The sequence below is a fragment of the Marmota flaviventris genome, chromosome 17, assembly GCF_047511675.1.
Source record: "Marmota flaviventris isolate mMarFla1 chromosome 17, mMarFla1.hap1, whole genome shotgun sequence".
Classification (NCBI taxonomy): domain Eukaryota; kingdom Metazoa; phylum Chordata; class Mammalia; order Rodentia; family Sciuridae; genus Marmota; species Marmota flaviventris.
In genome coordinates, this window is record NC_092514.1 from 59,735,867 (window position 1) to 59,759,913 (window position 24,047).

Below are 24,047 nucleotides of genomic sequence, written 5' to 3' on the forward strand. Positions count from 1 at the left end.
CCTGCTAACACCCCCTCCCTGTTCCCATCTGCCCCTCCCCTCCCCTTTGTGGGTCAAGGCTGCCAGTGTCTGGTTCTGTTTCATTGTGCTCTGGGGGAAGAGGAGAGTCGGGGGGTGAGTGGGTGTCTGTGTGCATGAACATAAGGCCTCCGGGTTCATTCTGACACTGAATGAAAAACTCACCAATTATTCGTCCAATCTCATTAATATGCAGACAGACATCTGTTATTTAGGAGTCAACAGCAGAGGCATTTTCTTGGGGGGAGGGGCACTTGTGTACATGACTCTCTTGTCTCTAGCTACTGGGGGATATCTGCTTAGAAATCACCCCACTCCTCCAGACCTGGAGCCTCCCCTCTCTTACTCTTACCCTCAGCCTTGAGGAAAGCAGGAAGGGATTGACTAGAGACGAAGGGAGGCATGGGAACCTGGCTGGAAGGATGGAGACAGGAGAGGAGCCAAAGTTATACAAGAAACTACTAGAACAAAGAACTAACCCCCTTCCTGGGGAAGACAGTAGAGTATGGGAAGAGAGCAATACCAGGTCCTGGTGTCTGCTGGGAAATGAAAGACATGACTTTGGGACATGACTCCTTCCCCACTTTCGCAGCCCCAATGAGGAGTTCTGGTGTAGCTGAGGAAGGTTACTATGGCAACATGGGGTCCTCACTAAAATTCTTCAGAGAAAGTAGTGAGGAAAGTTCAGAAAGATAGAGACCAAAGGACCCCAACCTTTGGAGGAGTGACTAAAGCTCTCTCCAGCTCCCAGGACAGGTAATAAGACACAGCCACTTCCATCTTCTTCCGGCTTTAGGTGCCCACACCAAACACTCCCTCAGGCCCAACTCAAGTCCTCAAACCTGCACAACTATCTTGGTTATAAAGGTTGACAACAGCTCAGGCTCTGCCAGAAGGTCAAAGCTTTTCTCTCATTTTTTTCTCCTCTCTGGAATCTTCTTCACTAGCACAACGAAGTAGATGTGATCAGCCCCCTTTTCTAGTATTAAGTCTGAGGTTCAGGCAGGTGCTGCCTTGCCAGTTGCAGCGTGTGGAGGTTAGTCTGAGTCCTCCCTCCTTCCCTTCCCGCCTCCCCCCCCAGCAGGCTGATTGCTGAGGTTAAAAAACATTGGCTGCATCACAGCATGATTAATTGTTTATTTCATTAAATGATTAACGAGGCTACATTGTTTCTCAAATGGGTGTCTAATTTGTGGGGGAAACAGCTGCAGAGGAGGAAGCTGGGTCTGACTCTTGCCTCTAGGGTGGGGGTGGCTCTAAGTTCCCCTCCCCAGTCTGCAAGGGCCTTTGAGGATCAAGGAAGAGCCCCATTCCTTCCTCTCATCCACTGGGCTCCCCAGCCCAGAGGCACAGCCTCCTCCCCAGAAAAAAAAAAAAAAAAAAAAAAAAAGATCTGTAGCCCAAACCTGAAGAGGGGACCAAAATCCATTCTGGGTGGTATTGGAAATGTATTAAACTTTGGGGGCTCCTCCAACTGATTTATCTTCCTAATTATGTTTGCTTTAGGCAGATATTGAAATGTGTTTGCATTCCCTGAGCGCAAATGGCAGGGGAGGGAGGCTGGGGAAAAGCGCCGATACAAACACTCTGCACTTTGGCAGCTGCAGGCTTCAGCCTGCTTTGTACTTGAGCAATTCAAAGTGGAGAAGGATCCAGCCAAAAATCCCAAGTTGATTTTTATGCCGGGTCCCTGAGAGGGAAGGGTCCAGTCCTCTGGAACAGACAGTGACCCACCTAGCTAGGCCTAAGAACCCCAGCTATCTCCAGCACCCTCAGCCCAGGACTTGGGGTCCTTGAGGAGGTTCTTAAAGTCAGCCCCTAACCAGGTCTTGGTTGACAGGGTAGGATGTCCAGTGCCCTTGAAATTATCCTAGAATCCTTGAAATTGGCCAAGATGAATTAGAATAGGGGTCCATCAGAAGGGTTCGCTGAGCCAGGTTTTAGAATAGGGGTCCAACAGGAGGGTCCGCTGAGCCAGGGAATGGGTAGGGATTTCCTTTTGAAAGTCTGGGGCCTAGCATCAGGAAAGGGGAACTCTTTTATGTGCTGTACCTCAGAGCCCAAACCACTAACCCTCACCGTATCATCCAGATAACCATCTATCCAAAAAACAAGTCTGATCACTCTCTGTTTGAAATCCATGGTGGCTGCTCACCTCCTCAGAATGAAGTCCTGGTTCCCTTGGCTGTGAAGCCACCTCATGTACCTTTCCAGGCTTGTCTTTTGCTCTTGCTGTCATGGGAACCCCACCATGCCGTGCTCATTCTCTTCTCCACATTTGCACCTGCTGTTCCCTCTGCCCAGAGTCTTTCTAACCTTCCCCATCTGGCAAACTCTTCAACCCTCAGGACCTGGCTTAAGAGAAGGACCTCCTGCAGCAACCAGTTCTTTTACAAACATCCTTTCTCCCTTTGCCAAGGCACTTTCACACCTAAGGTTCCTCTCCTCCCCACTGGGCTGGTCTGTGGAAGCTCAGAGACTGGTTCTTTCAGGCTTCCAAGCCCCTGTGTGACCCATAATGGTGCCATGTGCATTTGCTAAATGCCTAGGGCAGAATGGGCTGTGAATTAAGGTAGGATCCCTGCAGAAGGGAAGGGAAGATCTGTGTTCTCTCCCAATGTGTCTGGAAGAATTGGCTGGGGTTAAGACTGGGGGAGAAGGGGAGGGTCAAGTATAGTTCCTGGAGGAGAATGTCACCAAAAAGAGGCCAGTGGGATCAGAGCCAAGGAAGGAATACAGGACAATCTGAAACCAGACTCCTGAGAAAACAGACCAGCACTGTCCTTCCTGACAACAACTGTTTTTGCCATACCCTCCACTGGTTTTCATTCTCTAGTGGATAGCAGGGGTGACCCTAAATTCATAGCTGATGCTCCCCTATAAACATCAAGGAGCTCAGGATGGAATGTAGAAAGTCCCTGTCTTTAGGGAGATCCCAGAATCAAATGAGTGACTTTTGGAGAAACTTTATGCAGGGTCAACTTATGTAACACAGAGGCTCTTGATGCCTTCCTACCCTGTGACCCCGATCAATAGGTATCAATAGGCTCAAAGCCATGGGTGGAGATGGTGAGCAAGGGGCCTGCACCACTTTTGCAGGACCCCTCCCATGCTAGTGGCAGCCCCAACTGGGCTGGGTAATGCTAAGTGATTGCACATCAGTCCACTCCAAAACCCCTAATGGCCTGAGGATTGTCTGCCTCATTAACTGGAATGAAGAGTCCCAAGATATCTCGTCCCCTGACCTCTGGCTCCTAAAAGGACAGGTGTGATTCAACTCATGGCCTTTTTCTTGCTCCACCTGTGGGCATGGACAGGAAAGTCCCTCGCAGTGATTAACCTTCCCTCCTTGCTGCTAGAGACTAGATTGTTTTTTTGAGAAAGCAACAAAACTAAAGCCACAGCCGTTTTCCATGGACATGGGCTTTATTTGGGACTGTTGGGGGAAGGGAAGTGGAAAGCTAGGATTGGTGGGCTGATGGGGAAGGAGCTTCTCCTTGCTTTAAAATGTAGTGTGTGTTGCCTGGAGGTTAGAATGTGTGAGAACAGCTGTAGAAGTGAGAGGAGAGAAAAAAAGATCATAAAATGGACACTTTCCTTAGGGAAGGAAGCCAGGACTAGGATTTAAGGACCAGGGGTGGAAAGGGAAGGTACCCTTTATATAGGGACTCAACCAAAGTCATTGCTTGATGCCATCTTCCCTAATGCCCACATGCCCTATCCCAGTTCATGCCCCAGATGCCCACCCTGTTAGCTCCCTCAACTTCCAGAGGAGAGGAAGGGGGATGAGGATGTGGGGAATGGTAACACCCTCTGCCCTCCAGCTCTCCTGGCCAGGAAAACTTCTCATTCTAACTGCCCTGACCTCCTAGCCAGGGTCAGGAGGTCAGGAAGTCCAGATGCAGGCGGGGGAAACAATTGTGCCCCTCACCACCCCTCCTCACACTCCCCACCGCAGCCCCTCACATGAGGTTGCAGCTCTTGGCACGATCCTTGTGTATCTCGCCCTCATTCCCCCGGTCTGGCCGTCCTGACAGCTGAGTGGACCGCTGAAGTCCCCGGCGTGAGTCAGTACGGCGCAGCTGCCTATGGCCACGGCCAAGGGAGGCCACTGTGGCCACATGAAAGACATCCCTGACGCTGCGCTCAGAGGACCTAGAGGAGCATTCAACATAGGACACGGCCCCCACCTGCTTGGCCAGCACAGTGCCCTGGAAAAGAAGAGCATAAAAGAAAGTTATAGGGCTTATACTGCTGCTCAGCAAAGGGCATGGATGCTGTGGGCTGAGGTTGAAGGTCAGTGTTTGGGGAAGGCCAAGGGTCAGAGGTCAGAGGACAGGGTAAAATGAGGAGCCAGGTAGGGCGTTTTCAAATCAGAGGCAGAGAAGGGCAGAGTTGAGAGGTCTAGGTTAGGATTAGGTTAGAGGTCAAGGTCCCACCTGCTCATGTGTAACAGGGATAAGTCTCTGCTTGGACAGCTCCCTCAGTGTGGCCAGGTCCGTCCGCATGTCCAGTTTACAGCCAACCAGCACAACCTTGGCATTGGGGCAAAACTCCTGAGTCTCACCCTGCCACTATTTGGGAGAAGAAAATAGTTATGGAGGGATAAAGGGAGGCACAGGGAAAATTCCTGCTCCACACCAGGAGGATGCCCTTCCTTCCTCATAGCATGCAGAAACCAGGTATCCTTCTGCATTCTCCCATGTGAGAAAGGATCTGGGAATGTTGGGCTTGGGTTGACAGCACAATGGGGTTCAGAGAAGGAGATAATGAAGAGAGCTGCAATGGAGCTGTGGGAATGGGGCCCTCCTCTGCCCTTAAGGGCTAGGAAGGGTCTGCCAGCCTGGAATCTTCCCATTCCTACTCCCCTTTCCCATACTTTCTCTTGTGAACATACAAACCCCACCCTCCCTTGACTGGAAACTGGTGCTGCTAGCTGATTTTAGTCCATTCACCATGGGCTTTTCTCATGGAAATAGGGGCCTGAAGAGGAGGCCTCAGGGCTATCCTGAGCTCCAGGATCAACATTCTCATTCCCTTCATCTGGGGCTCCCAAACCAAGAAGAAGGGGAGAGCTGGTAGGGAATCCCTGAATACTTCTCTCTACTCTCCCCATATCCTCCAGCTATTGTTTTCAGCTGTGAAGGGGCGGGATAGGAGGAATGAGGGGAGAGTTGGGGTGGAGGGGAGCTTCACCCACTATCCAGCTTATAACCAAGCCCCAGCCATCACTTCTTCCTCAGGACCATACTGTCCAGTCCCCTCAGTCTAGCTGCCCTGCTTCCCCAGTCTCCCACCTTCTTAAGGACACTGTCCAGTGTTTCTGGCCGGCTAATGTCAAAGCAGATGAGCACAGCATCGGAATCAGGATAGGCCAGAGGTCGCACGTTATCATAGTAAGAGGAACCTGAGGGAAGACAGTGAAGGGACAGACAAGGGTCCTGAGTGAGTGGCAGGCCTAGGAGGGAATAGTAGACTTAAGAAATCTTGGTTAAGGGATTCTGGGAGCAGAGAATGGAAAAGAGCAATCATTAATACACATCACAGAATTCTGGTATTATTCCAAGGAGAGGAGCAGGCAGAGGGGAAGTGAAATGGTGGGAAACATCTCTCTGGGTTTCCCTAAGAGTAATAATTCTCTACTCCCCCCATCCCCAAATACTGGGGACTGAACCCAAGAGTGCTCTACTACAGAGCTTGATCCCCAGCCTTTTTTTTTTTTTTAATACTCATCTTCTAGTTGTAATTGGACACAACACCTCCACATTATTTATCTGTCCCTATGTGTTGCTGAGGATTGAACCCAGGGCCTGCATGCCCTTGGCGAGTGCTCCACTGCTGAGCCACAACCCCAGCTCCCTAGCCTCTTTTATTTTGAGACAGGGTCTCAGTTACCAAGGCTGACCTCAAATTTGTTATCTTCCTGCCTCAAGTTCCTGAGTAGTTGGATTATAGGCATATGCCATTGCACCCATCTAACAGTAATAATTCTTAATCTTTTTGAGTTTCAGACCCCTTTGAGAAGCTCAGGAAATCTATCAACATTCTCACAAAATTCTGACTCTACTTTCTGAGCTTGTTTTGACAGACTCCCCTCCCCGCCCAGTGGAACCCAGGGTCTTCCACATGCTAGGCAAGTGCTCTACAACTGAGCTATACCCCCAACCCTTGACAAACATCTTCTAAAGCCTTAAAATAAAAACCCTCCTCATTTTGGGGGGAAGGAGCAGGGGTAGGGAAAGAGCTCTCCCATCCTCTTGGGAATGGATCTCAGATTTCTTTAGTTCAGCTCAGAGAAATCACTCTCCTTTACCCCAAGAAGGAATTCTAAGTATATCTCCTATACTCAGTTCCTAAAAACACTTGTTCCAAAATAAAAGCCATTCCTTCCCAACTTTCCTAGGTAGGCAGAACATAGCTGAGGGGCTTTCTCCTTCAGGACATGGTTTCTATTAGGCTGAGTGTGCTCTGCCTCAGTTTCCCTGGCTTTAAGCAGATATTTGATATTCTTTTCTCCTAGAATTGGATGGATGGGCTAGGATGACCTGGAATCTAAGGTTTACTCAAGGGAGAGGTCAGGCTGGGGGCCTCAGAAGTCAGGGTGACCCCGAGGGACTTGGCTACCTGAAGTATCCCACATGTTGAGCTCAATGCGGCGTTTGTCGATCTCAAAGCTCGCAGTGTAGTTCTCAAACACAGTGGGGACATAACTCTGCAGATACAGATGGGTCAAGATGAAATCCTTTCTCCAGTTCTCACAAATGCCCTCCTTCCTCCCATACCGGGTCCAGCCCAGTCCCTGGACAGAAGTTGGTCTGGGGTTGGGCAAAGGGGAGATCTCGGGAGCTGCTGCCTCCACGGAATTTCTGCTAGGCTTCCAGACCCCTTCCTGATCCCTTCAGCCTTTAGTTCTCTCCCTCTCAGATGCCCAGAATCTCCGACATTACCCCCTGCGCGCCCTCCCGGATCCTCTGGTTCTCCCAAATCCCATCCATCTCGCTATGATCCCTAATTCCTTCCACCCCAATCCTCTGCAGTCCTTTCAGAGCCCCCAACGTCTCTTCCCCCTCTCCAAGCCCCTCTCTCTTGTCCCTGGCTACCTTGGCACCCGTTTCCATCCGTCCCCGGGGCCCCTGTCACCCATCCCCGGTCCCCTCTCAAAAAGCGGATTCCTCACCCCGGGGTAGGCGTCCTTGGCGAACACCTGCAGCAGCGCCGTCTTGCCGCACTCTGCATCCCCCACCACCACGATCTTGCAGCGGCCGCTCTGCCCCTCCATAGTCCCGGCTACGCGCCGGCCCCCCACGCCGCCCCCCTCTTGGGCCCCGCCGCCTCCTCTACCGCCACCTCCCTCGCCGCTGCAGCTGCAGCCGCTCGGGCCGCCGACACCGGCATCTCGCGGGCCCGCGCGGAGCCCCCGCCCGGGGCTGCGGCCCCCTCCGCCCCGCCCCTAGCCTGGGGGCCGCGCCCCCAGCCCCGCCTCCCGCCCTCGCAGCCGAGGGGCGGGGCCCAGAGGACCTGGGAGGAGCCTGGGGAACCCGGGTCCTTGAGCGGGGTTCTAGGTCCCTGGTGCAGTCTAAGAGGCTCCTGAGGGTTTGGGGCTAGCCGAGACCCCGCTTATTTGAAGTCCTTGGGAGTGGGGGCAGGGCGGAGTTCGAGCGAAGTTCTGAGGGGTAGGGTGTGAGCGTCACATTCACGAGGCTGGGACCCACGCGTGCACGCAGGTGTGCCAGTGCGGATACGCGCGGTGGCAGCCATCCACTTCCTGAACACAGGGGGCGCGAGATGACTGGGAAAGGAAAAAGTCTTTGGTTTCTTCTCCCTCCTCCACTCTTGTGTCCTGGCGGGGGATTTGGGGAAAATGGGAATATAGACTCCTACACACCCACTCGGTGGCGGGTGACATCATAGCTTTCCGTCCCCATGGCGACGGGTGGCCGGGTCTGGGGCTGTAGTGACTTAACCGCGGGCCTGGACTAACAGGGAAACGTGGACTGAGTTCCTTAAACCAAGTGCTGAGTGAAAGTTTTGGGGAAGCTGCGTCCCCTGGTGGATGCTTGGGGAGAAGGAGAAAGGGAAGAAAAAGATGATGATGAACTAATTACTGACTGGAGCCAGAGCCAAGCCCAAAAGTCAATTCAGGCTTGACTTAGATTCTAACAGTAATCAAACCCATGTTTGCATCTGCATGTCATCGTTTATCTTTTAAAAATGCTTCTTTAAATCGGAGACACTAGATTTATTTTTGCTTGTTGTAAATAACCCTATAAATATAACTACAGCACCAGCACCAGCACCACTTTACAGGAGGCAAAATGAGGCACAAAGCGTTAATAAAGTCAGAAAGATTTAAAAGTTCGGTCTCCATGCTTTTAGTTTGCCACTGTAAGGCCACAGTGAATGAAGCCTGATTCTTTGCAGGGTTACTGATGGATAGAATCAGAGCTTGAGGTACAACCTGATTGGGTTCTGGTCCACAAGTGGCTGGTTCCCCAAATCTGATGTAAACTCAAACTTTGGGACTGTCCTTCAGAATGCTTCTTAACATAGCTTTAAGTTTTCATAAGGTTTATTGTGAATAAGTAAGTTAAACACAATTTATTCATGTTATAAGAATGTCCTCATGTGTATCAGTGGTCCTATGCGACTGAACCCCTTTTTCCCGCTCTGGAAGCTCGCACTGCAGAGGCCTTGGCCCTTTAAGTCTGAACGCTAGGCCCCGCCCCAGACCCGGCGCCCCACCCGGCTGGTTGGAATCCGCAGCCGCGGCACATCCCGACCTGCGCCCCGCCCTCCCCAGCTGTGCACCCTCAGTCCAGCTGTGCTCGCTCGTCGGGAGTCCAGCCATGTCCGCCGAGAGAGAGGTAGCCGAAGCGGCCACTGTGGTGGTGGCGGCGGCCGAGGAAGGGGCCAAGGAAGATGTTTCTTCGCAGCCCCCGAAAGCTGAGGCAACTAGCGACCCGCAGCCGCCAGCGGCCTCTGAAGGAGCGGCCGCCGCCTCTCCGCTGCCGCCGCTGCGCTGCCTGGTGCTCTCTGGCTTCGGCGGCTATGACAAGGTGAAACTGCAGAGCCGGCAGGCCGTGCCCCCAGCTCCCGGGCCCGGTCAGCTGACGTTGCGCGTCCGGGCCTGCGGGCTCAACTTTGCAGATCTCATGGCCCGGCAGGGGCTGTACGACCGGCTGCCACCGCTGCCCGTCACTCCCGGCATGGAGGGTGCGGGCGTTGTGATCGCCGTGGGCGAGGGAGTCAACGACCGCAAGGTGAGCGGGCCAGTGCAGGGTAGGTAGGGACTGCGCAGGCCGCGGGGCAGTGGGGCACGAGTGGGCGGGCGCCGGGGGTGTGGCAGGGCGGGGGAAACTGGCACGGATCTGGGTAGACAGACATGGAAGACGTAGGGAAAAAAAAAAAAAAACTTATGTTTTGAGGATCTTGGAGAAAGGAAATTTGTTTGTCGAGGGGACAGTTAGCGTTCCTTCCCCAGCCATTTTTAGTTGCTATACCCCCCTAGTGGGGTTAGGTGGGGTGTGTGTGTGTGTGCGGGGGGTGGGGTGGGGGAGACAATAAGGCGCTCATGCGCATGCGCACTATGCCCGCTGACTCCCCACCCCATCCACACTTACACACTAAAACCACACCTGTCTGTACCCCTGCCCACCAAATACTCCCTGGGTAATTGTGGTCTGTGACCCTAAGTGACGGTTAGCGTCCTCTTTTCCGGAGGGAGCTTGAGGAGCTGGGTAGTCGAGGTTGGGCGGGGGTGCAGTGGCCTTGCCAGAGCCCTAGTCACATGCAGCCCCGTGGTCTGTGGGGGTGTGAGGCGGCCCCTCCCTGCGCGGGGCCATGGAGGAGGACACGCCCTTCATGGAGGAGTGGGAGCCGTGCTGCCCCACCGCCAGCAGCCTTACACTACCCGACTGGTGTTGGGTGGAGGAAGTGGGATTGGGTCTCCTAATCTTTGTCTGGAGCTCTCTGTCTCCCGTGACTGCAATATCTTCTCCTCTGACTCAGCCGGCCGGCTACAACCCTGAGATGCCTTAGGGAGCTTCCAAGCAGAAACGCTTCTGCCTTCCTTGGGGACCCCCACCTCAGAAAGCCCCCAGTGGGAACCATTTGGGGCAAAGTGGGGAGGTGTGGCACCGTGAGCAGGTTGGCCCAGCTCTGCCGGTCGTTTTTCCTTCTCATTTGTCATTAATCTTGGCCACAACCCCGGACTCTAGAGACTTCCATATGAGCAACTTTTTGAAAAACCTGGGGGGACACATCATGTGTTTAGGGGTTTCTTTTCAAATCTTGTGTGAGGAGCAGATGCACTCTTCCTATTATCTGACCTAGATTTGTTGAGGTTATTGTACATAAGCCCTTAAAGGTTTCTCTCTAAATTCAGCTGTGGCCCCACCCTCACCCTGACTTCTTTTTTTTTTTTTTTTAAAGAGAATTTTTCAATATTTATTTTCTAGTTTTCGGTAGACACAACATCTTCGTTTGTATGTGGTGCTGAGGATCGAACCCGGGCCGCACGCATGCCAGGCGAGCGCGCTACCGCTTGAGCCACATCCCCAGCCCCTCACCCTGACTTCTAAATAATCCCACCCCTGAGAAAATGCTAAGAGGAATTTGGGGAGGGGGAATTGTCATTCACGTTACTGCTAAAGGCCACACACCTATTCTCCCGTCCCCACCCACTTTCCGCCTGATAAATACAGGATTTCCTGACCAGGGAAGAATCTGATGTAAGAGCCTGGATTCTGTGGGGAGGGCCCTATCTCCCTCCTGTGGTCTGGGCTGGGAGGGTTAAGTCCCTGACCTGTGATGGGCTGAGGGTGAGCCATGAGCCAGGCTAGAGACTTGTTCTGGGCCAAATCTGGGACTGGCCACCACCCCGAATGGCTGCACTGTTTGCAGCTCTCCTAGGACTTGTTAGACCTGAGTCCTGGAATGGAGGGCTTTGTTCCCCAGACCTCAGGCCACAACTGTGGAGAAAGATCCCAGTCTTCTCTTAGTTCTCCTCTTCAGTGGAGTATAGGATCTTGAAGATGTGAAAAAGGGCTTGTGGCCATGGTGTATTCCTGTAATCCCAGACATACAGGAGGCTGAGGCAGGAGGATCACAAATTTGAGACCAACTGGGCAACTCAACAAGACCTTGTCTCAAAACAAAAAATAAAAAGGACTATGATGTAGGTCAGTGGTAGAGCGTCCCTGGGTTCATTCCTCAATACCACAAAAATTAAAATTAAATTAAAAAAAAAAAAGGAGTGTGTAGGAGTCCCACTTCCTTTCCCTGTAGATCCTAAGTCTTGTTAATATAGATTCCCATCATTCCTGGCAAGAACTAAGAGAGACCTGGATTGTCCTGGAACAATACCCATACCTCCCTCTCCATACTCTTTAGAGAGCCAGGAGAGGCTCTTTCTTTCACCTGAGGACTACCCCCTCCTCCTTGCCCTTCCCTTGCCCTGGTTGGTAAGCTAGAAGGATTGTTATCTTTGTCCCCTTTTCCTCCTGCAAAGAGGCTCCTGTGCAAGTGGCTGAGAATGAGAGAAAACACCTTTTCCTAGTGCCTGGGATGGTGTGTCATTCCTTATGCATTGCCCCTCCCACATGATCTCTGGGTGAAGGTGTTTTCTGAGCCCGTAATACTGGCTCAAATACAACTTTTGATGGATCACGCCCAGCCCTAACCACTCAGAGACATTTACCTGTGCTTTGGCAAGGTCCTTACCACATGCTGCCCTCTTCCTTCAGTTATTTGTGTGACTTCCTCTTCTGCTATTATTGTTATCATTGTTATTACCTAACATTACCAAGTGCTTACAATGTGCTAGACATTGTGTTAAAAGTCCCTGAGTTTTTTCATTTAATTCTCATCATTCCCCTACTTTACAGATAAGAAAAACTGGTTAAATACTTTTATTTGCCCAAGGACACATTGCCAGTAAACAGTGAAACTCATTTTTATAACCAAAAACAGTTTGATCTCTTCAATAATACTCATGCTGCCCTAACTGTAATCTTCTTGCATTCAGAGTTCTTACACAATAATTAAGTGCATGATCTGTAAAATGGAGATAAGGATAGTATCTACCTCAGAGTTGATGTAGGGATTATTTGGGTGCTTATATATAAAGCACAGGGCATAGGGCCTAGAGCCCTCAGTAAGCACTCAGTGAAGGGTAGTGCTTATTGTTGTTGTTGATAATGTTGTTATTATTACAATGACTTCTATTGCTGTTTTTACTGCTATTTCTTTTTTTTAATATTTATTTTTTTAGATGTAGATAGACACAACACAATGCCTTTATTTTTATGTGGTGCTGAGGATGGAACCTGGGTCCCACCCGTACTAGGCGAGTGCTCTACCGCTGAGCCACAATCCCAGCCCCTTTACTGCTATTTCATCTCAAAGAAGATGGCTGGGCACATAGTGGAAAGTCAGTAAATCACCTTAGGTGAATTAATTGACTGAATGCTGCTATTCTCCCATTCTTCAAGGCAGGGGATCGGGTGATGGTGCTGAACCGGTCAGGGATGTGGCAAGAGGAGGTGACTGTGCCCTCAGCCCAAACCTTCCTGATGCCTGAGGCCATGACCTTTGAGGAAGCAGCTGCCTTGCTGGTCAATTACATCACAGCCTACATGGTCCTCTTTGACTTCGGCAATTTGAGGCCTGGCAACAGCGTCTTGGTACACATGGCTGCAGGTGACAGGTCCTTTCTGTTTTCCCCTTTCCTTTCCAGATTTTCCTTCCAGGCTCTTCTAAAGCCTGTCTGGTTTGTTGTCATGGTAACACCAGGCTGCCTTGGCCTGTGGCACCTAGAGGCCTCTGCAGTATAGTTGCCATGGTAACATTCAGGCACCAGGTCCAGCCTAGTGTCCTTAGCAACATGCCCTCACTCCATACCTTCTCTTCTCCAGTGATCCTCCCTCAATTCTTAATTATGTAAATTGGACATGGGCCCCAAAGTGAATCTAGGCACAATAAAATTGATGGACTGACTGGGTCCTTGGGAGACTAGTATGAAGAATAGTGACTAGGTGACTCCATATCCGCTTCTTCTGGATGTTTTTTTTTTTTTTTTGTCAATGAACCTTTATTTATTTATTTTTTTATCTATCTACCTACCTGTTTATTTACATGGGGGTGCTAAGAATTGAACCTAGTGCCTTACCCATGCTAGTGGTACTCTACCACTGAGCTATAACCCCAGACCTTTTCTGGGTATCTTGCTGCAGGTGGTGTGGGTATGGCAGCTGTGCAGCTGTGTCGTACAGTGGAGAATGTGACAGTGTTCGGAACAGCCTCAGCCAGCAAGCATAAGGTGCTGAAGGAGAATGGGGTCACACATCCCATCGACTACCACACAACTGACTATGTGGATGAGATCAAGAAGATCTCCCCCAAAGGTAGGGGGTCAGGGTATGGGAGTGGGTAGGATGTCACAAGACCGGAAGAAGGTCTTTAGATCTATGGATCCTAATGTTGTTCCTGGGTCCCCTACTTTGTGACAGGAGTGGACATCGTCATGGACTCTTTGGGCGGGTCAGATACTGCCAAGGGCTACAACCTCCTCAAACCCATGGGCAAAGTTGTCACCTATGGTGAGTTCTTGAGCCAGAGATGGAGAGGATGTTAGGGGCAGGAGGGTGGGGTAGGTCTGATTAGTGGGAAACTGAGATATAAGAGCCTGTGGCTTTTGAATGAAGAAGGTGCAGAGACTTGGGGGCTCTACAGAGAGGATCAGGGTTACACTCAGGTTGCTGCCTGCTGGGTGCCAGCTACTTTCATTCTCTTTTGTAACTTTTCCTGTGAGTCATAGTAAATCATTGTGTTCTCTCTGTGCTCCTGTCTGGGGACAATTCCTGATACAGAACCAACCAGTCTGCTTTCCTTCTGACTTCCCCTGCTGGGCTTCTTAGGCAAGCTAGATTTTCATTTTAAAAAACTACTCCACACAAAAAGTTTAGGATCAGGAATGCAGCTCAGTTGTAGAACACTGGCCTAGCATGCATGGGACCCTGGATTTGATCCCAGCACTGAAAAAAAAGGAAATAAAGATTAGATTCTGAGTGAGCCTGAGAGGATTTGGGCCAAGTAAGCAGAAGTAAGGAATCATCCTGCACTCCGTGGCAATGGTATGGAGAATTGCAAGGAAATACAGGGGTACATGAGCATGGATTCATACATTCAGGCATGTACTTGGCACCTGGATCACAGGCCCTATCACCCCACCCCTCAGGAATGGCCAACCTGCTGACGGGCCCCAAGCGGAACCTGATGGCCCTAGCCCGCACATGGTGGAATCAGTTCAGTGTGACAGCTCTGCAGCTGCTACAGGCCAACCGGGCTGTGTGTGGCTTTCACCTGGGCTACCTGGAGGGTGAGGTAGAGTTGGTCAGTAATGTGGTGGCCCGCCTTCTGGCTTTGTACAACCAGGGTCGCATCAAACCTCACATTGATTCCGTCTGGCCCTTTGAGAAGGTGAGTGTGGTGACCTTTCAGGGTGGCAGGACCTAAGTAGGCCTTGTGAAGGGTGTGGTCTCAAGGGAAGAGGGAGGGAAACAACTCCTTTGGGCTGCCTCTTGTGGGACGGGGACCAGATGGGATCAGAGTCTTCTCTTCCCTTCCAGGTGACTGATGCTATGAAGCAGATGCAGGAGAAAAAGAATGTGGGCAAGGTCCTCCTGGTTCCTGGGCCAGAGAAGGAGAACTAGGACAAGGGACTGAGGACCCTTGAGGCCTGGAAAGGGAAGGGAAAGTTGGGAAGCCCCATTTCTGATGACCACCAGACTCTCACATTTCATCCTCTTATCATAATGCTCTTCCCTCCCTCTCTCCCCAAAGGTCTCTGTGGTGATGAACACTTCCGGGCCCTGTTCTTTCTCTTTGGTCAGGGCTGCTCCCTCCCCCTTCCTGCCCTCAAAGAGGTTGGGAAGTGACCACTTGGATGTTTGGGCCCTGCCAAGGGGACAGGGAGGGTCAGAAGGAGGCTGATGGCTTCCTGCCCCCACCCTTTCCCGGGCCTGCTGTGCTGCTTTTGTGCCAAGGTTAGCTAATCCCTCCCCATCCTGTTGTATGTGCTTCCGCTTCTGCCTCATCTTCTCTCCCACCCCTGCCCCACCACCTCCCCAAAGAATTGAAATGTCAGCTCAGGATACGGGGCCAATCTGTGTGAGCCCAGCATGTACCTGTCTCTCCCTAATGTCCCTTCAGCCCAGGGCCGACCAGCGCCCACCTTTGGGCTTGATCAGTTCCCAACTTTGTCGTCTGTCCCCAATTTATTAAGCACAGTTGGATTACTTCCACTTCCAGGTTTTCTGCCATCCTTAACCAAGGCCGCCTCTTACAACAAGGACAGGAAACAGACCCATGTCCCAGGTCACAACTCTGGGAGGGAGGCAGAGCACCCCTACCCTTCACTGAGGTCTCTGGATTTGTTCTCAGTGCCTTAGCATCGGAAAACCTGTGCTTGTGTGTGTTTATTTGAGGGGGGAGATCCCTGTCTCTGGCTTCCTCCTTCCTGTCCTCCCCAGTGCCTTCCTTATTCTGGTGGAGATGGGGTTTTACTTCTCCCCAATCCTACAACACTGCCAAAAATCTGTGTATGTGCCAGTGGGTGGGGGGCCAGCCATTAGCATCTTGGGGTCAGGGCAAAAAGTAGTTGCCTTCAACGTGGTCTGTGCCATGTCCTGTCTTTTATCAGACCTGGAGGAGAACAAGATGAGAAGCTTTAACAGGCTGATCTGGGAGATGCAATGTTATGTCTTGTTCTGGGACCAAAGTGAAAATCAAAGCACATTCCCTTTGTAGTCAAGGAGGCCTCACCACCTTCTCCCAGAGGGAGGCAGCTTTTCAGCTCAGCCCCAAACTTTGTTTACATGGTGGGGAGATAGAGCAGGAAAATAAAGGGGGGTGGTAAAGGATCTGTACCATGGGAACCAAAGTGGGGACTTCCTAGGGAGGAGAATAACTCCCTCTGCTGAGTTGGCATTAGGGAGGATTATTGCCCCAGCCATTGCTAATGGGAGGTGGGGGGTGGGGGGATTCAGCCTCTTCCTTGTCTAAATGAGGCCTACATGTGGGAAGTGCGATTTCTGCTTTTGTGTACCCCACCCCATTACCGCAGCTGCCTTTGTGTTTGTGTCAATAAAAAGCCAAACCCTGGGTCCTTGATGTTGCCTTAGAGTGGAGGGGAAAGTGAACTCCTGGAAGGCCAGTGCTGATGGCAGGAAGTCAGGGTTCTTCCCTGTCCCAGTCTCCCTTCCATACCCAAATCAAGTTTCCTTTTATGAATGAAATGAGGAAGGACATCATGCCAAGTAGGCACTTTTACTCTTCCCTGGCAGCGGTTCACAATGTGTAATCCCTTCCCCCTGTCAGTAAACGTAAAGATCTATGCTTACCCAACCGCAGCTGGTTGGAGAACCTAGACTGACTCAGAGGTGAAGACTGCCAGGCCCTGCTTTCCTGGGGGCACAACTGCCAGGGCTTCCACCTCCCCACCCCCTCGAGTGGGCTTCTGGAAGTGAATCTCTAAGATGTCATGCATCTCTGGGCCATCGAGGACATCGGGAATGTTGAGTACCAGCACTGAGCGGAGAACTGTCTGGGATCTGATCTGAAAAATAAGCCAGGAGATGGTAAAGACTCATCAAGAGATTGGGGCAGCAGATGCCCTGTGAGGATATGGAAGGGTCGGGATGGTGGTGGGTAAGGTAGGTAGGGTTTAGAGGCCCTGATCCTTGGGCAGGTTTCTGGCAGATAGACAGGTCTAAATCCCCATCATCCACCCTCCCACTTACCTCAGCCTTCTGGATCTCCCCACTCACATAGGGAAAGACTCTCAGAGGAACCTCCTGCCTTCCCAATGGCACTCTGAATTGGCCAATCCGGCACAGGTTCTGGGCCACTGTGGGGAACAAGGAAGGGTAGACATTTACCCTCAAGCCCTCTCCTCTCCTGTGACCTCATGCACAATGAAATCTAATCTCCCTGCAGTAGGCCGTTACCTTCTTCCTTAGCAAAACCCAACACAACACTTCCTTGCAGCAGTTCCCGAGTCTCCACGTCCCCACCCCCATTCCTGGCTTTGCCAAAGAAGATCTCCAGCTTGTCCAGTAGCTCCTCCTCACTCAGCCTGAGTTCAGCAGGAAATCCACTAACCAATACCCTCTGGTCATTCCTCTGGCTGGACACCTAGGAAGAGACAGGCAGGAGTGATCCCAGACTCAATCTATTTCTCGAAGCCCAGGTACAGCACACCCTTTCCATATCCCAGGACCTTATCATTCTGTTACCTGGATAGTGGTCACCATGGGTAGCTCCAAGGGTTGGACCTGTACCCGCAGCCAGCACTCCTCCATGTCAATCTTATGTTCCTTTTGTTGAAGCACTTGATCAGCAACTGGATAGCAGGAAGAACATGGTCAGTACTGGGAAACCTCCCAGCCTCCCTCCTGAGATTCACCCCAAGCTCACCTTTGGGGTCATCGAAAATGACCAGAGCAGACCCTCCAGGCAGAGGGCAGCAGATCCGAAGATTGGAAACTAAAGACTTGGTCACTGGTCTGCCCTGCTTAGTGTGTCCTCGGAACACTAAGGGGAATTCTGGTACAGGGAATGGAATCTGGAGGTACAGAAAGGGAGGCGGATAGACTCTGAAAGGGTTAGAGAGGTCCCTAATCCCTCCTGAGTAGATGGTGCCCCCAATTCAGTTTGATTGACAGAGCTGAATACATTTACTGAAAGAAGAGCTGGATTGATGAATGGATAACATAGCTCAGTCCCATAATGGGCACTTTATATATAAGATTTTAGTTTGTTCTCATACAAAGCTGAGAGGTAGTTCTACTTTACAGATGAGAAAACTGTGGCTCAGAGAGTTAAAGTAACACATTGAGGTCACACAGCAAGGAAGTGGCAGGGCCCAAAGTAAAGAACTCCCCAGCTCTTTTCCAGCAGACTGCACGTCATCTTCCTGCTTACCTTGTCTTTGGGAGAATTCCTGAGCTCCCTTTTTAGCTGCTGCAACTCCTGCAGTCTCATCTTTAGTCTGACCTGCTCCTCCTGAAGGGTGCAGAGGGTCTATTGGAACACAAGGGAACAAGCAACTAGTCACCTGCCTTTCCAGAGAACAAGCAAGCCCAGGGGAAGAGTGTCCTTTTCTGGACTCCCCAGAAGCAGACATGATGATTGGCCTCAGAACAACCCAAACCCTTTACCTTGCCCTGGGCTGGTCCTGGCACACTCCACCTGGGGATGGCTAGCCTCAGCTGCTCTAGGAAGGGCTGGAGCATTGCAGCAGCCATGGCTGGTTTGTTACCGCAGATCTAGAGCTTAAAAAACACTCATCAAGCTCCCGCTATGAGACAGTGAGCCCTAACACAGGGCAGTGGAAATTAAGGGTCCAGCCCTGGGGCCTATACCAAACTACCTAAGATAGTCAATGCACAGTCACTGATTGTAAAGGTCAGCAGGAGTTTAGAGGAAGTAGTCCAGAGGGATTAACACAGCAAGGGAGGCCTCTAGGAGGAGTGGAGGTCGAGTTGCATAATGCCATAATACTGTTTGCTAACTTGTTTTTTGTGGGGTGGGGTTAGGGATTGAACCCCAGGCCTTGCAAATGCAAGGCACACATCTACCACTGAGTTATACCCCCAGCCTATTTGCTATTATTTACTAAATAACTTACAATATGTTAGGCACTGAGCTAAGGCCTTTTATATGGATTATATCCCTCAATTCTCATGACAGCTCTATATGATAGATACCCTTTTATCCTTATTTTACAAAAAAAAGAAAACCAAAATTGAGGTTAAATGGCTTGCCCAAAGTCATTTGGCCCTAGGCAGGCTGATTCCAGATTCCAACCAGTGCTGTACAGAGAAGAAATCAAGCCCAGAGCTAGCAAGAATTTATATATCTCCTAGCTTATATCTTAACTGCAACTTTTTCCATGTGCCAACCAGCCTTTCAGGCTGATGTGATTTGGAGTAGGTCCAGAGAGACAGCCAACAGCACAGGCAGGGAAATGGCACCAGGGATACAAATAAAATACACCTTTGTTTGTGGGCTGGAGTAGACACTGGCTGGCAGAGTTCACACTGTGGTTAGGAAGGTCAAATTTAACTGTGGTTAAACAAGGTTAGCTCAGAGAAGAGTGAGCTTACTTGGAAAGATGAGACTCTGTCCTGGTCACCTCTGTATCCCCAGTGTCCAGAAAAGTGCCTGACACAAAAGACTTTCACTAAATGTATGTTGAATGAATGCATGATGTGAATGAATGATAGGGTGAGAGCATGTTACCAAAGGCACTGAAAAAATTCAGTGAGTTTATTTTTTTTTAAGCAGAGGAAAACTAGAGCTTGACCAAATTATGCTGATTTATGAATAGTGAAAAAGGTCCCTAGCTGTGGTGGTACATGCCTGTAATCTCAGTTACTCAGGAGGCTGAAGCAGGAGGATTGCAAGTTCAAGGCCAGTTTCAGCAACTTAGCAAAACCCTGTCTCAAAATTAAAAATAAATAAATAAATAAAGGATGAGGGAGGGAGCTCAGTGGCAGACCACTCCTGTGTTCAATCCCCAGTACAAAAAAAAAAAAAAAGACTCCTTGGAGTCTTGCCTTATTTAGCAGAGGGCAATGAACCAGAAACAATGCCAAGATTTTGGACCTGTGGGTCCCTGAGTTTTGTAGCCAAACAGGCATTATACCAACAGGCAAGGGAAGTGTGTCAGTGGCTATTAAGGACCTAATATGTATCAAGAATAGTCAGACTTATTCATGTATCATAAAACCACCTCCTGGCCTGAGGGTGTAGCTCAGTGGTAGAACCCTTGCCTAGCATGCAGTGAGGCCCTGGATTTGATTCCCCAGCACTGCAAAAATCAAAACATAAATAAATAAAAACAAAACAAGATGTTAAGAGCTTGCCTTTTTTCTTTTTTATGGTACTGATTGAAACTAGAGGTGCTTTATCACTGAGCAACCTACATCCCTAGCCATACCTTTATTTTGAGATGGTCTCTAAATTGCTTAAGGACCTTGCTAAGTTGCTGAGGCTGCCCCTGAACTTGCAATCCTCCTGTTTCAGACTCCTGAGTCTCTGGGATTATAAGCATGCACCACTGTACCCTGATATAAAGGTCCTCTGAGAGACCAGTTTTAAGCTAGGTGTGGTGGCACATACCAGCAATCCCAGCCACTGAGGAGGCTGAGGCAGGAAAATTGCAAGTTAAGGGTGAGGATGTAGCTCAGTGATAAAACACTGTTGGGTTCAATACCTAGGATACCCCTCAGGAAAAAAGTAAAAAGGGCTAGGGCTAGGGCTCAGTGGTAGTATATCCCTGGGTTCAATCTCAGCACTGCAAAACAATAGTTTTAACGGAGGTGGGAGTGAGGTGGGGTGAATCAAGGTTGTCCTTGGGAGCTCCATTTCTGAAAAGAGTATTGATGATAACAAACACATTGAGCATTTGGTATGTGCTATAGTAGGCTAAGTTTTTCCTATATTAATTTATGGGTTATCTAGTCTAATTCTTATCATTTTTTACCAAACTTAATGGTGTAATTCTTTTTTATTTTTAATTACTTGTTTATAGTACTGGGGATTGAACCTTGCATTATGGTAGGTTGTTAGAGGTAATTACTCAAGATAAACTACATTCCTCAGTCCCACCCCTTTTCTTACTGTTTTTATTTATTTATTTTTTGGACTGGGAATTGAAGCCAGTGTGCTTTACCACTGCGCTATTCACCCCTTTTAATTTTTTTTTTTTTAATATTTAACTTTTTGGGCTGGGGATGTGGCTCAAGCGGTAGCGCGCTCGCCTGACATGCGTGCGGCCTGGGTTCGATCCTCGGCACCACATACAAACAAAGATGTTGTGTCCGCCAAAAACTAAAATAAATAAATAAATAAATAAATATTAAAAATTCTCTCTTAAAAAAATATTTAATTTTTAGTTGTAGTTGGACACAATGCTTTTATTTTACTTATTTTTATGTGGTGCTGGGGATCGAACCCAGGGCCTCGTGCATGCTAGGCAAGCACTCTACCGTGGAGCCATAGCCCCGGCCCTTAATTTTTTAAAAATTTGTTTATTTTATTTAGTTCTAATCAGTTATACATGACAGCAGAAAGCTCTTCAATTCATTGTACACAATGGAGCACAATTTTTCACTTCTCTGGTTTACATGAAATTGTCACATCATTCAAGCAATCATACATGTACCTAGGGTAATGATGTCCGTCTCATTCTACCATCTTTTCTACCCTCATGCCCCCTCCCTGCTCTTTTTATTTTTTGAGACAGAATCTTGCTAAGTTGCTGAGGACCTTGATAAACTGTCAATGCACAGTTGAATTTGTGATGCTCCTGCCTCAGCCTGCTGAGTAGCTGGAATTACAGGCCATGTGCCATCGCATGCATCTGGCTATAGTACAATTTTTGTAGTATAATTCCTGTAGGTTTTTTTTAAATTATTTTTTAGTTTTAGGTGGACACAATATCTTTATTTTATTTTTATGTGGTACTGAGGATCAAACCCAGTGCCTCATGCATGCTAGGCAAGTATTCTACCACTGAGCCAAAACCCCAACCCCCTATAGTTTATTATTTATTTTTAAGAGAGAGTGAGAGAAAGAGGGAGAATTTTATTTTTTATTTATTTATTTTTTAATATTTATTTATTTATTTTAGTTTTTTTCGGCAAACACAACATCTTTGTTTGTATGTGGTGCTGAGGATCGAACCCGGGCCGCACACATGCCAGGCGAGCATGCTACCGCTTGAGCCACATCCCCAATAGTTTAATTCTTGTAGATAGGTAATCTTTTGAGGAGGTTTAATATAATTCCCATCTCCATCTCTCTTTTTTTTTTTGGTACTGGGGATTGAATGCTTTACCACTGAGCTACATCCCTAGCGCTTTTTGTTATTTTTTATTTTGAGTCAGGGTCTCCCTAAGTTGCTAAGGCTGGCTTTAAACTTGTGATCCTTCTATCTCAACCTCCTGAGCCACTGGGATTACAGGTGTGCACCACTATGTTTGGCTCTCATTTCCATCTTATAGGTGAGGAAATGGGATAAGACTGTTTATTTTATTTTGTTTTTGGATTGCTGGGAATGAACCTAGGGCCTTGCACATGCTAAGCAAGTACTCTATCACTGAGCTACATCCCCAGCCCTAGAGTACAAACTTACTACATCTAATGATTTGCTCAGGGTGACACACTTTGAACAAATTAGGATTTAAAATCAACCAGGCTGGCTCCAGAGCCTGTGGTTTTTTGGGGGCAAATGAAAAATTCCCAAGGGAGAAATTTCGTTATGTGGAACAAATAGGGTAGTATCAGGAAAGGCTGAAAAAACAGGAGAGAGGGTGAGATTCACTCATTCATTCAACAGTGTTTATTTGTTTATTTTCGGTATTGGGAACTGAACCCAGGGTCACTTTACCACTGAACTACTTCCCCAGCCCTTTTTATTTTCATTTTTAAAATCAATCAATCAATCAATCTATTTATTTATTTTTGATGGTGCTGGGAATTGAGCTCAGGGCTTGCACTCACTAAGCAAGTACTGTACCACTGAGCCACATCCGCAACTCCCTTTTTTTTTGACACAGGGTCCTACTAAATTTGGTAGGGACCTGCTAAATTAAGGAGACTGGCCTTGAATGGCAAGCACTCTACCAACTGAGCTATATCCCTAGGCCAAGGCCTTGAATTTGTGAACCTCCTGCCTCAATTTCCCAAGCTGCTAGGAATACAGAGGCAGGACATCATGCCAGGCTCAACAGTGGTTATTGAGTGTCTAATATATGTTAGGGACTGTACTAATCACTGGCAACCAATGCCAAACAGGGTATGCAGAGACCAGCCCTCACAGAGCTTAGTCTATAAGAGCATCATGAGTCAGAGAAATTTAACTCTCAGAGGGGGAAACACTTACTCCTGACCCTGGAGCAAGCCAGTGGTTAGGCTGGTATGGAAATATAAGTGAGGGGTATTTTGGGGAGGACAGATCTTTGGGAATAGGGCATGACTCATCATAGAAGTTCTTATTTGGGCCATAGGACCCTTTGAGTATCTTTTAAAAATGTATGGATTCTCTAGCGGGGCATAGTGGTTCACATCTGTAATCCCAGCAATTTGGGAAGCTGAGGCAGGAGGATCATAAATTTGAGCCCAGCCTCTACAATTTAACAAGATCACATCTCAAAACAAACAATAAAAAGGGCTGGGGAATGTAACTCAGTGATACAGCGTCCCTGAGTTCATACCAGGAAAAAAAAAAAAAAAGCATGGATTCTCTTCTAAAAAACACACATTCACACAAGAAATTCACAAGATCAAGACTTGCTGGTTGGGAGAGATAATCCCAGCCCAGCCTTGTTTCTTCCAGCCCTTCAGCAGGTCTGAGATGAGCAGGTTCACAAGTTCAAGATCCAGAGAAGAGCTCCTCTGCTCCCCCCACCCCCTTCTTCTCACTTACAGTATTGATGGTCACTGACATTGGTCTGGGGTCCGTTGGGTAAAAGTTGAGGCTTCAGAGCTGGTCACAGAGTGGCAGAGTCCACCACAACAAAATTCTTCTTATATGCTTTGAGGGACTTTGGTCTCCTCCAGCCCTAATGCGCCTGAAACAAACTTGTGAAGGTTCTGCAGGAAGTCTTTTTGCTTCCACTTTCATTTCAGGGAAATCCCAGCCCTCTATCAAAGCTTCTCCACCTCTAGGTGGAGCTTCTTGATGTTGAAAACTTGACTACCCAGTCATGTGCAGTGGGGCATGATTGTGATTCCTGTGGCTTGGAGGCTGAGACAGAAGGATAAGCAAATTCAAGCCCAGCTTTAGCAATTTAGAAGCCCTAAGTAACTTAGTTTGGCCCTGTCTCAAAATAAAAGGGGATGGGGATATAGCTCAGTGCTAAATTGCTTCAGGGTTAAATCCCCAGTACCCCCTTCTCCTTCAAAAACAAAAAAAATCCTGACTACCCAGCAATAAGGTTTCAAGAGAGGCCACCTCACAA

At 49.0% G+C, this 24,047-nt stretch overlaps 3 protein-coding genes across 5 annotated transcripts; 1 reads left to right on the forward strand and 2 right to left on the reverse strand.

Moving 5' to 3' along the window:
* Window positions 1-1,150: 1,150 nt before the first annotated feature.
* Window positions 1,151-7,299, reverse strand: Rnd2 (Rho family GTPase 2). The gene is made up of 5 exons (XM_027947154.2): window positions 7,196-7,299; window positions 6,643-6,730; window positions 5,316-5,425; window positions 4,458-4,592; window positions 1,151-4,229 (listed from the first exon to the last, which is right to left on the reverse strand). Exons 1-5 carry the CDS (start codon window positions 7,295-7,297, stop codon window positions 3,981-3,983), a joined length of 684 nt encoding a protein of 227 aa, XP_027802955.1. The 5' UTR covers window positions 7,298-7,299; the 3' UTR covers window positions 1,151-3,980.
* A 1,476-nt stretch (window positions 7,300-8,775) lies between these two features.
* Window positions 8,776-16,179, forward strand: Vat1 (vesicle amine transport 1). Its single transcript, XM_027947128.2, has 6 exons — window positions 8,776-9,278; window positions 12,510-12,717; window positions 13,251-13,421; window positions 13,527-13,616; window positions 14,255-14,496; window positions 14,646-16,179. Exons 1-6 carry the CDS (start codon window positions 8,865-8,867, stop codon window positions 14,727-14,729), a joined length of 1,209 nt encoding a protein of 402 aa, XP_027802929.2. The 5' UTR covers window positions 8,776-8,864; the 3' UTR covers window positions 14,730-16,179.
* A 146-nt stretch (window positions 16,180-16,325) lies between these two features.
* Window positions 16,326-23,702, reverse strand: Ifi35 (interferon induced protein 35). Of its 3 annotated transcripts, none has more exons than XM_027947139.3 (8): window positions 23,513-23,702; window positions 18,237-18,344; window positions 18,001-18,099; window positions 17,494-17,641; window positions 17,313-17,419; window positions 17,025-17,211; window positions 16,818-16,924; window positions 16,326-16,633 (listed from the first exon to the last, which is right to left on the reverse strand). In XM_027947139.3, the coding sequence occupies exons 1-8, from the start codon at window positions 23,531-23,533 to the stop codon at window positions 16,442-16,444; spliced, it is 969 nt and encodes a 322-aa protein (XP_027802940.1). In that variant the 5' UTR covers window positions 23,534-23,702; the 3' UTR covers window positions 16,326-16,441. The 3 variants fall into 3 exon arrangements, with proteins under 3 accessions (XP_027802940.1, XP_027802941.1, XP_027802942.1); XM_027947140.3 differs by having other exon boundaries at window positions 18,237-18,350; window positions 23,513-23,701; XM_027947141.3 differs by lacking the exon at window positions 18,237-18,344 and having other exon boundaries at window positions 23,513-23,700.
* Between the last annotated feature and the right edge of the window lie 345 nt (window positions 23,703-24,047).

Bases quoted from the DNA above. Each gene is read 5' to 3' on its own strand.
- Vat1 (XM_027947128.2), top strand. From the start codon at position 8,865: ATGTCCGCCGAGAGAGAGGTAGCCGAAGCGGCCACTGTGGTGGTGGCG. The intron at 12,718-13,250 runs GTGACAGGTCCT...ATCTTGCTGCAG, and splicing joins CTTGGTACACATGGCTGCAG to GTGGTGTGGGTATGGCAGCT. The intron at 14,497-14,645 runs GTGAGTGTGGTG...CTTCCCTTCCAG, and splicing joins CCGTCTGGCCCTTTGAGAAG to GTGACTGATGCTATGAAGCA.
- Ifi35 (XM_027947139.3), bottom strand. From the start codon at position 23,533: ATGTCAGTGACCATCAATACT. The intron at 17,212-17,312 runs GTAACAGAATGA...GTCTCTTCCTAG, and splicing joins CCATGGTGACCACTATCCAG to GTGTCCAGCCAGAGGAATGA. The intron at 16,634-16,817 runs GTAAGTGGGAGG...CTTATTTTTCAG, and splicing joins GGGAGATCCAGAAGGCTGAG to ATCAGATCCCAGACAGTTCT.
- Rnd2 (XM_027947154.2), bottom strand. From the start codon at position 7,297: ATGGAGGGGCAGAGCGGCCGCTGCAAGATCGTGGTGGTGGGGGATGCA. The intron at 6,731-7,195 runs GTGAGGAATCCG...CTGTATCTGCAG, and splicing joins CCAAGGACGCCTACCCCGGG to AGTTATGTCCCCACTGTGTT. The intron at 4,230-4,457 runs GTGGGACCTTGA...CTTCTTTTCCAG, and splicing joins TCCCTGTTACACATGAGCAG to GGCACTGTGCTGGCCAAGCA.